The sequence below is a fragment of the Emys orbicularis genome, chromosome 1, assembly GCF_028017835.1.
Source record: "Emys orbicularis isolate rEmyOrb1 chromosome 1, rEmyOrb1.hap1, whole genome shotgun sequence".
In the NCBI taxonomy this organism is placed as follows: Eukaryota; Metazoa; Chordata; order Testudines; family Emydidae; genus Emys; species Emys orbicularis.
Window position 1 is genome coordinate 363,755,562 of NC_088683.1, and position 11,821 is coordinate 363,767,382.

The window sequence follows — 11,821 nt, forward strand, 5'->3', positions numbered from 1 at the left end:
ACAAAGAAGGTCGAGTCAGGTGTCTATGAAAAGGTTGTAATTTGCCGGTTATGATTATGCTGTCTATATGTGTGTATCATTTTTGTAGTTGAATATTTGAATATTGGCTATGCATCTGACGAAGAGTGTATTCACACACAAAAGCTTATGCTCCAATGCGTCTGTTAGTCTATAAGGTGCCACATGACTCTTTGTTGAATATTGGCTATATACTTGTATCTCAATGTGTTTGATTCTACATAGCATCAGTGAAGCATTTGGTCAGCTTCTTGAGAAAGGACTATTCTGAGTAAGTGACCAATGAAGAAACACTTACCTGACAATGGACCTTGGGAGACTCCAATCCACATCTGAGGAGCCTTCCTGGGAACGTTCAAGATGACACGTGAGCAATGGCTGCCGCCTGCAAACTGAGTCATGCATGGACATGTGACTTGCCCATGTGACTCCAAACTCCATCTTGCTGCTATGATTTTCCACAGTAAGAACAAAGGGCTGTCCTTCCACATGGCAGAGGATATAAAGGGCGCTGGAATCCCCTCCACTTTGTCTTCAATCCTGCTTCTGACCACTGGAGGAACTGTGCTTGAAACTGAAGCTCTGAACAAAGGACTGAAGGACCCATCCAGAATGGGATGTTTGTACTACAGAGACTTGATTGATTTAAATCAGAAGTAATCCCATCAAGCCTGAAACAAGCCTGAACTAAGAACTTTGCAATTGTTGTATGTATTTGATTCCATTTAACCAACTTTAACTCTCATCTGTATTTCTTTCTTTTTATAAATAAACCTGTAGATTTTAGATTCTACAGAATTGACAACAGCATGATTTGTGGGTAAGATTTAACTTGTAGATTGACCTGGGTCTGGGGCTTGGTCCTTTGGGATCGGGAGAACCTTTTTTCTTTTGGCTGGGGTTTTGGTTTTCAAAACCATTCATCCCCATAAGGAGCGGCGCTGGTGGTGATACAAGGGAACGGGAGTATCTGAGGAAATTGCTTGTATGACTTCTGGTTAGCCAGTAGGGTAAAACCAACGTCCTCTCTATTTGGCTGGTTTGGCGTGCCTTAAATTTAAATGACCTCCAGCCTTGGGCTGTGACTGCCCTGCACTAAGCAATTTGTCCTCAATTGATACTCTCAGTAGTGTCCTGCCAAAGGCCGCCTTGTTACAAGGAGATACTGAGGGGAAAGGAAAACCAGTAACTAATCACATGTTAAGGTTCAGGGAGGAGTTGAAAGACATAATGGGTATTGAACAAATCAAACTGTCCAAGCAGAAGGTGTGGTATAATAAAAATACTTGGAAACACCTACCTGTGTTAAAAGATTTGCTGTTATTGTTAAATCTCATGATGCAATGTCTGTTGCTAATGGGAAATCTTATAACAAAGAATTTGGTACTGATGGTAAATCCTATGAAAGGGTGTAACATACATGATTTTGGGGAAAAGCTTTTGGACATGCTACAAATAGTAAACAAGAAGCCCTATGGGGATCCTGCTTCTCAGCTAACACCTGTAAACAGGCTCAAAGTTTGTCACAGCAGGAAACCCATAATAAATCTGGTGTTCTGGGTGGAAGGGGAAAATGAGGCACACCACTGCATGGCATTGATGAATATCTGTATTGAGTTATTACTAGCTGGAAAAGAACAATGGTTGACAGTGCTGCACAGATACAAAGAGAGGTTTTCTAGTGACCCAGAGAAGGCACACAGAACTTTGCAAAAACACTTGTGGAGAACACTACAATGTTTGCAACACTTGGGCGTTGTATGTTCCAAACCTTAAGAAGGCTTTTTGCACACTCCCTCCAAACTAGTCAGTGACTAACACTCCTGCTGTAAACTAAGGGGGGAGGTGTGACATTCTGCGACCCAAAGCAACTCCCTGGCTCTCCCATATTTACCATGGTGATATGATTATGATATATTTTATACAAATTATGTCATGTAAGGTATCAATGAAAAAGTTATGATTTGATTAATATGATTACCCGTTTTGTATGCATGTATCATTTTTGTGCCTAAAGTTATGAAAGCATGCGAGTGTGTGACCAGCTCATGTGACATTGAATTCCATTTGTGCCTCTACTTTTCCACTAAATGTACTGGGGGCTTTTGCTTGGAAAAATGAAGTTCCCTCCACATGGAAGAAGCCATAAAAGGTGGAAGTAACAAAATCACATCGCCTCACTCCTCCCAGTAACTTAATACCTGGAAAAACCTTAGGAACAAGGACTGAACTGAGGATTTGTTCCCAGTCTGAAGGGATTTCTAGCCTGAGTATGGAAGGCAGGTGGACTGTTTGTACCATCAGGGTGACACACTGTGTGATTCAAATCCCGTCAAATTTCTAGAACTCAGATTGTGATTTTGCTTTATTTCTCAGGTAATCTACACTTATTACTTATAATCACTTAAAATCTATCCTTCTAATATTAATAAATCAGTTTTATATTTTTTTACCTAATACAGTGTGTTGTTTGAAAGGCAAAAGGGAAACCTGCTCAGGTACAGGGGCTGGTGCATTGTCCTCTCCACATTGAGGGTGGGTCAGACTGGGTAATAAACATATCCTCGCCGGGCTCTGACCAGGGTAAGACGGTACAGCTTTGGGGTCCTAGGCTGGGGAGCTAGGGTGAGGGGTAATTGGCTAAAGCTTCTCTATTGTTGGTTCATGAGTGCCTAGTAAAAGCATTTATGTAACTGCAGCTGGGTGCGTCCCTGGCTGTGTCTGGCTGTGGAAGTGCAAAACCTGGAGACAATTACAGCTTGTCACAGCCTCAGTGTGTGAGAGGGAGCCCACGTTGGTATACCAGAGGGCTCAGCAGTACCCCCATTCCAGTTTGCATCCTGAGCAAGTCTGTCACACCCACCTAACGAACAATCCCTGCTACACCATGAATCCATTTCCTTCTTGTCATGCGCTCAGTTACTAATGGAGAGACCGTGGTTACAGCAGGGAAGTCAGGGCTCCTGGGTTCGGTCTGTCATTCTCTGTGTGACCTTCACCAAGTTATGTCTCCCTTTGCCTCAGTTTACCTATCAGTATAATGATGATATGTTCATAGTGACTTTACTTTGCCAGGATTTTTGAAGATCCTTCAATCAAACCTGCTACACAGTATTTGATAGTTACTGATGAGAATTACAGATCTCTGATGCCTTAGCAATAGCCCCATTTGCCTGCAGAAAGTGTTCGTGTCTCCCCTCAGTCACCTTTCTCCAGATCTCTCTGTCTACTATCTACCCATTAATACTGGGCCTTTACAGGGTATCAGACCCTCTGAAGAGCTGGGCATTAACCCTAGTTTTCTTAGTAATGAACTACACTTTTTAAAAATAAACAAATACACAGAGCAGCCAATTCCCCTCTGACTCAGTGGAAAGCCCAGGAGTTCTCATCTCCCTTTGGGAAGGTCCCTTAATTACTGTTTACTCCTAAAGCTGCATAAATAGCACAGAAGCGCAGACAAGGAAAGAGAGACATTGGCTAGAGTGTCTCCGGTCTCCAGCCAGTTTCCATTCAGATGCTGCTTCTCCCCTAAAGGCTGAACGACCCCCCCCGGGATTGCATACAGCTATATTATAAACGGTGCACACCCCTGTGTCGGCTCTCGGCGTGGGATGCTGCTACAGATGCTGGGGTGAGAGCGGTGTGGGAAACGACTGCCTGAGGGTGATTCCCAGGGAAGACACGTCTGTCTCAGAATTCACAGGTACCCATCTCTTGCTGAGGAGCTCACCTGCTCGACAAACCCAGTGCAACGTGGGTGTGATGGGATAGCGAGTAGGTCTGTGATCCTTTCCTCTCTGCAGAGCCATTAAACATACTGGGGCCCATGCCATAGGGGATGAGTTTGCTCCAATATCACTGGCCAAAATGTCCCTCTTTGCTCTGCCCCTGGCTGATGGCCTCCAGTCCTGAGGTGGCTGCATTTCAGTGCACAGGGGATCCTTCAGGATGAAAGGTGTAAGTAGATGAACAATACAAGGCCAAATTCTGAGGTCTTGGCCCATATGTTCTCAGGCTCCACTGAGGCAAAACCCCATGCTACTGAACTGGGTTTTTAACCAAAGTTCTCCACTTTCTTGATTGTGAAATCGTGGCTTTTTAGCTCTCTCATAAACTCTTCTTAAAGAACTCCCGTTTTTCATTCCTATTTTTCCTTCTAAATTTTTCCTCCCAATCAGTTTTGCTGATAATTTGCCTCAGGTTTGGGGAATTAGCCCTTTTGAAGGGTATCTGTAGGTAGCTATTACTGGTTGGGAGCTGTTCTCTGTTTGTCCATTTCAATGTAGTCAGTTCCATTCTTTTATTTTGTTCTCCTCTATCCTATGCCCCCTTGTTTTTCTCTTCTCTACACTAAACAGTCCCAGACTTTTTAGTCTCATAGCCTGTCTCGGAAATCCTGGGCGACCTGGCATACCCCTCAATGCCGGGACTCATGAAGCTGTACACGGGAAACCTGGATAGCAGGAAGGAGCATTTGAACAATAGGCTGAGTAGGAGCAGGATGACCATAGAATGTGAATTTGGCAGATTAAAGGTGCACTGGCGATGCCTTTATAACAGGTTAGACCTCAATGAGGAAAATATTCCCCTGGTTGCAGACATGTGTTGCACGTTGTATAATATTTGTGAAGGTAAGGGTGAAAAGTTTGCTCAGGGGTGCACTGCTGAGCTGAACACTTGGCTGCTGATTTTGAGCAGCCAGATACCAAGGCTATTAGAGGGGCACAATGGGGAGCAATTCGAATCAGGGAGACTTTGCAGCAGTACTTTGTAAATGAGAATGAGTAATGTTTGTTGCTATGCTTGCGTTTGTAATGCATAATGAAGTCCAGTTTTGGTAGGGTAGGAAGCAGTTGTGATTGTTCAGGCCTATGGTTCAATGTAAGGAAATGATAAAACTGCCTGCTGCCATCTACTATCATAACTTCAACGGAAACAAATAACTTTGCTTTTATTGCCAAACAACCCACAACACCATGCACACATACACAGCTGACCAAAAGTCCCATTTTCATTTGAAAAGGTGTCTGCGGAGGTGGAGTGAACGGTAAAGTGAGACGTCCCAGAAATCGGAAAGGAATGTGTGGGTGGAGTTTGGGGAGGACATGGGAAAGAGTTCTGAATGTGCTGAAGGGGAGGGTAGGCACCCATTTGCTAGTCTGGAGCATCAGGAGGGGCTGCATCATATCTTTTTGGCACTCCAAAACCTTTATTAGCCTCTCCATTGCATCCCTAGTCTATGCCTCATTTTCTTCTCTTTCCTGCTTGTCGCTTTCCCTCCACTGCCTGTATTCCATCTTGTCTGCATCAGAGTACTGCTGCACCTCCCAGAATATATCTTCCTTCCTCCATCTTGGGCGCTTTCTTGTCCGGCGGACACAGTAGGCTGGAGTGGAGGGGGTGCCTCCTTTCAAGCACATATCTGGGGTAACACAAGTAACAATAAACAGAAGCATTATTTTTAAGTACACATACAGCATTGAAACACTACATTAAACTACACTGCTGGTAACGCACCAGTCACTTTCCCACAGACCCTTGACAAGCACACATGCCGGCGAACACTACAAACATGGTGAGTGTTCCGGGGGGCAGGGGACGTTGAGCACGGGAGAAAAGCAATGGGCCAATTACAGTGATAAAATCAAGCACGGTGTCTACACTGGCACTTCGGTGACAAAAATTTTGCGTAAAAAGCCTTACAACTCTTGTTAAGGTGCCTTAATTACGTCACTGAAACTGAGGAGTTACATATTCGAAATTGGCTCTGTTGCGTTTACACCTCCATTATTTCTTCACCGAATGTTGCCTTTTGGAGAAAAAACATGGCAGTGTAGACAAGGCCTAGGGAACAATAAGGGAAAACCAGTATCCACTCTTGTTTCCTGCTGGGGCCTATTAAGGTTTCCCACCCCATGATGCGTAGGAATTCTTGATGCAGGGAGCACCATCAAATATGGAATTGGCATTTGTGGGGTCAGGTGTTCTTAATTCATTCATATGAATAATGAAAATGTCATTTTTCAGTGTGTAAAGAGCAACCAATTTGCTTCATCAATGAGAACAGCCTCCAGTTGGGCATGTACTGTCTCATATTAACATTGTCTCTCCATACAGGTGTTTGTCCTGAGACCATCACCCTTGACCCTGGGCACACACAGGAAGTCAGGGGAACGTACGGTATATGCAGGAAACACCATTCTTACTCTTTGTTGGACACCTTCTACCCTACTCCATGTCAGATTCCAACTCAACCGACTTCACCAACCCCTCCACCTTCATCCTGCTGGGCATTCCTGGTCTGGAGGAAGCCCATGTCTGGATCTCCATCCCCTTCTGCACCATGTACGCCATTGCTACCTTGGGGAACTTCACCATCCTGTTCATCATAAAGACGGAGCCGAGCCTCCATGGGCCCATGTACTATTTCCTTTGCATGTTGTCTGTCACCGACCTGGTCCTGTCTACAACAATCCTACCCAAAATGCTGAGCATCTTCTGGTTCAATTCCAGGGAGATCAATTTCAGTGCCTGCCTCACCCAGATGTACTTCATTCTCAGCTTCACTGCGATGCAGTCTGGGGTCCTTGTGGCCATGGCTTTAGATCGCTACGTGGCCATCTGCGATCCCCTGAGACATTCCACCACCCTGACAAACTCTGTGGTGGCCAAAATTGGCCTGGCCATGGTGCTGCGTGGTGCCATGTTCGTACTGCCCATTCCCTTGCTAGCGAGGAGGTGGCCATATTGCAGAACCAATATAATTTCGCACACGTACTGTGAGCACATAGCTGTGGTGAAGCTGGCCTGTGCTGACATCAGCGTCAGTAGTTACTACAGCCTCTCTGTGGCATTCTTCGTGATCGGTATGGATGTGTTTTTTATCGCCATGTCCTATACCCAGATCATCAGGGCCATCTTCAGCCTCCCAACAAAGGACGCCCGGCTCAAGACTTTTGGGACCTGTGGCTCCCACGTCTGTGTCATCTTATCCTCTTACATCCCAGCTCTCTTCTCCTTCCTCACGCACCGGTTTGGGCACAATGTGCCCCAGCATTTACACATTCTCATGGCAAACATGTACCTCTTGGTGCCCCCCATGCTAAACCCCATCATCTATGGGGTGAGGACTCAACAGATCCGGGATAGGCTACTCCAGCCCTTTACTCATAAAGGGACCTAAGTTGTCTCCTTGTGATCTGGCTCTCAGATCCAACTCCATGCAGAGCTGCCTGGTGACATGGTGCTGGGCCCTCTTCCCTGAATCACTGACTGGCCAGTAAAAGAGACTTTAAACCCTTTCCTGACCTTACTGTGCTCTTTCAGCATCACAAATTGGGGAATCTGTCTATATACAACTCATAGGGTTGCCATATTTCTAATTGCTGGTAACTGGAAGCCTGAGGCACCACCCCTCGGCCCTGCCTCTTCCCCCAGGTTCCGCCCCTGCTCTGCCTCTTTCCCTCAAAGCCCCGCCCCTCACTCGCTCCTCTGCTCCCCACCCCCTGGCACTCTCTGGATCACCCCTCTGACACGCTGCACCCCAAAGCACCCCATACTTACCATGGTGATGTAATTATTGTATGTTTTGTACAAACTATGCCCTGTGAGGTAACATTCTAAAAGTCTTAATCTGCTAAACATTGATATCCCCTTGGGTTGTATGCACTCTCATTGTATGTGAAACTATGAAATCCTGCTATGTGGGAGTTACTCAAGTGTGATGTGAGTCTGGAAACACCCAAAACCAGCCTTTCAGGTATGTCAATGGAGTAGCCAGACAGTGTTAATTGCTGTTGTCAACACTCATCCAGGGAAGAATCCACTAGAACAGGAACTCTGTATAAGAAAACCTCCTCGGAGGGAGCACAGAGACAATTGAGAATTTTTGGCCAATAGGGGCACTCCCCCACGTCAAATATATAGACTTTCCAGCAAGCTGGAAGAAACTATAAAAGATGGGGAGTGACATCACTTGTCTTCACGCCTCCCGCACTCAACACCTACAAGAATCTCAGGAAGACAAAGGACTTTGACTGGGGGAGGGGCACCAAGGCTGAAAAGCAGATACAGCCTGCACCTCAAGAATCTGTAAGCCTGCTTATATCATCAGTAAGGGTGAGATAGTGCTGATTCAAATCCTATCTAGTGTGTACAAGTCTTAGACTGGAAGATTGTTTGATTTCCTAGGTAACCTGATTTGATCTGTTTGTTATCACTTATAATCACTGAACATCTATCCTTCTGTAGTTAATAAACCTGATTTATGTTTTATCTTAATCAGTGTGAAGTGTTTGGGATTCTTAGCTCCATTAGCAAAAGCTGGTGCAGATCTTCCCCCATCAAGGGGGGAACAAACTAATTAATGAGTTTACGCTGTTCAGATCAGGCTGGGATGGGAGCTGCTGCAGCCTTACAAGTAGCCTGCCTGCGGGTAGGAGGCATCCCCGGTTAATGACCCAATGCCTCCCTCCACCCTGAAGTAAATGGACATCATTATACGTACATGTAGCAGTGTGGACACCCGCTCCTGTCCTGAAGGGCTTAAAACAGCCCTTGGAGAGGGTTGTGGCAGGGGAAAAGCTGGGTTGATTGGGAAAGTGGCCGCAGCTGGGCCACGCCCCAATCAGGCCACAGCTGGCCTGTATAAAAGTCTGTGAGCCAGAGGCCCAGGAGGTCTCTCTCCAGGCTGGGAGAGAGCAGAACCTGGCTGCCTGCAGAAAGGGTACTGTGAATGGAGCAGGGCTGGGGAAAGGCAGAGGAGCTGGGGAGCTCCAGCCTGGAAAGCCCCAGGCTGCAGCCTAGCAGAGGGCCCACGGGTACTGGGGGTTGCAGAGGGCAGCCCAGGGGTAGGCAGAGGCAGCAGGTCTAAACCCAACCCTGCTGCTGATGAGTGGCTTATACTGCAGTCTGCGCTAGGGCACGGGGGCTAGTGAGTGACTGGCAGTAGCCTACGACTGAGGTGAGGTGGGGCTAGAGGGTGGGGGTTCCCCTGAGTGGGGAGACCCACAGAAACTGTGGGGGTACTGCTTGGAGGCAGCACTCAGAGAAAGGGTCACCCGGGGTCCAGGGAGGGACACGAGGGCCAAGCGGCAGCGGGACACCAGCCTGCAGAGGGCACTCCGACGGCTGGAGAAGAGCTAATTCCCAACGACCAGCAGGAGGCGCCGCAGGGGTGAGTCCTGCATTGCTACAGTACAGATATGAATAGAATTCTTAAGTCAGTTTCATGGTGAGATTTAGAGCTGCAAAGAGTTCTTTCAGAATGAATGCTTAGGTTGCAGTCCAATGTCCAATATCAGGGTGATCCAGAATGGAACTGGAGACCTCAGTCTTCTGACTTGAGCTTCCAATGATGAAGCTTAAGCAGAACTGAGATGACAGGATCAGGGCCCAAGTATTCTTTTATAGACCACTGGCAGGCTATGAAGGATAGTTGCTTTGAAGTAGAATTACCTATTTCCTATGTATACACAGGTAACTCTTCCATTCATCAGCATAAGGTAATTATCCATTAAGTGGTTAATAGGTAGTTTACTACAAACGTCAAAGAGAAGTATAGACAATGAAGTTATTATACCCAAGTTTAATTTAAATATTAATATTTTCTTTTGATCTTTGAATCAACAGATATACCACCAGACAGGAACCATGTGTTTACATGGTTAACATCTAACCCAATATAAGTAAACACATACAGAAGAAAGGGGTAACTGCATTCTAGATAAAACCATTTTTTTCCAGCTTCTCTGCTGAGAGGTGGGCTTGGAAGAAATGGCATCTCCCCAGAAGAGGGAACAGAGAGAGGAGTAGATGGTCCAGCCCTTTAAAAACACGGATACTAGATGAGACAGAAGAATCTGGGGCAGGAGAGAGGCACAAGGACAGCAGACGGCACTCTTTGGTTGCAGAGCTATGGCTGCAGCAGGGAAACAGACTCCAGATGGAGAAGAAGCCAGGAATTACAGGAGAATACCCCCGGACAATTTAGAGGTCTCTGACCAAATCCCAAAGAACACTCCACGGCAGTGAGGACACTGAAGCAGGGAATGATGGGCTGGTGTTGTATTGTATTTAACTGGATCTGGGTATCTCTTGTGCTCTCTAAAGTAGAGGGATTGGTTTACAACCCCTTTTGCAAGACCTGTGTCTGTTTGCTTTAACGATCCTGTGTCCTGAAAGAGAGAAACTGGGAACAGGGTGCGCCCAAGGAGGAGTTCTGGGCAGGGTGTGTTGAAGCAATTGGAGAGTCTGGGGGAGCCAAGCCAGAACTAGTCTCTGGGCCCTGGCGCTTGGCGTGCAGGTCTCTGCTCTCAGAGGGAGGTGCTAGAATGGAAGCTGTACCCCGAGAGTGGGCCTAGAAAGTGAGAACTAGAGTTGGGCCTGAACCCTGCTCCAACTCAAAAACACATGGGTCCAGTGTGTGGGACCCAAACACAGCTGCCTGGCAGGTGTCTGGGCACGGGACCTTGAGTGGGGCTGTTACCACAAACCTGGAACTGGTGCATGGATGCTAGGGGACTGTGAGTAGACCGGGAGTGGAGCTGGGCGATCCCAAACCTGCAGGGAGGTGTCCACAAGATGTTCTCTTCACCCTAATGTGGCCCACTCTCCCCTGCCCTCAGTGTTTCCCCGAGTGCTCCAGTTCCAAGACTGATCCAGCCAGAATCCCTGAAGGAAACGTTTCCTGAACCAGGCAGTGCCAGTTTGGGGTCAGGGAGAGGATTTGTCTCTCCCTTAGGGTATGTCTACACTACAGGATTAATTCGAATTTATATAATTCGAATTTAGGAAACCGATTTTGTAAATTCGAATGTATTCGGCCACACTAGGCACCATTAATTCGGTGGTGTGCGTCCAAGCTACCATAGTAGCATCGATTTCCAGAGCGTTGCATTGTGGGTAGCTTTTACATAGCTATCCCATAGTTCCCGCAGTCTCCACCCCCCTTGGAATTCTGGGTTGAGACCCCAGTGCATGATGGGGCAAAAAACATTGTCGCAGGTAGTTCTGGGTACAGCCTCCCCCTCCCTCCCTGAAAGCAACGGCAGACAACCATTTCGCGCCTTTTTTCCTGAGTGAACTCTGCAGACTCCATTCTGCATCAAGCATGGATCCCGTTGTGCTCCAGAACGCAGTCTTGAACATTATAAACACCTCGCGCTTTCTCGTGGAGTTTATGCTTACACAGGACCAGAAAAAAGAGGCGAGGAGGAGGAGAAGGCGGCGATTGCAGCGCAGCGACCAGCGTGATGAGGACATGGACACGGACACAGAATTCTCTGAGACCGCGGGCCCCGGTGCTTTGGAGATTATGATGTTAATGGGCCAGGTTATAGGCTTTGAACGCCGATTCTGGGCCCGGGAAACAAGCACAGACTGGTGGGACCGCATAGTGTTGCAGGTGTGGGACGATTCCCAGTGGCTGAGAAACTTTCGCATGCGTAAGGGCACTTTCATGGAACTTTGTGACTTGCTTTCCCCTGCCCTGAAGCGCCAGAATACCAAGATGAGAGCAGCCCTCACAGTTGAGAAGCGAGTGGCGATAGCCCTGTGGAAGCTTGCAACGCCAGACAGCTACCGGTCAGTCGGGAATCAATTTGGAGTGGGCAAATCTACTGTGGGGGCTGCTGTGATGCAAGTAGCCAAAGCAATCACGGAGGTGCTGCTACGAAAGGTAGTGACTCTGGGAAATGTGCAGGTCATAGTGGATGGCTTTGCTGCAATGGGATTCCCTAACTGTGGTGGGGCAATAGATGGAACCCATATTCCTATCTTGGCACCGGAGCACCAGGGTACC

General features: G+C 47.2%; 1 protein-coding gene across 1 annotated transcript; it reads left to right on the forward strand.

Annotated features, from left to right (window-relative positions):
• Window positions 1-6,205: 6,205 nt before the first annotated feature.
• LOC135881815 (olfactory receptor 52R1-like) lies at window positions 6,206-7,204 on the forward strand. The gene has a single exon (XM_065408529.1). The coding sequence runs from the start codon at window positions 6,206-6,208 to the stop codon at window positions 7,202-7,204; it is 999 nt and encodes a 332-aa protein (XP_065264601.1).
• The last annotated feature ends 4,617 nt before the right edge of the window (window positions 7,205-11,821 follow it).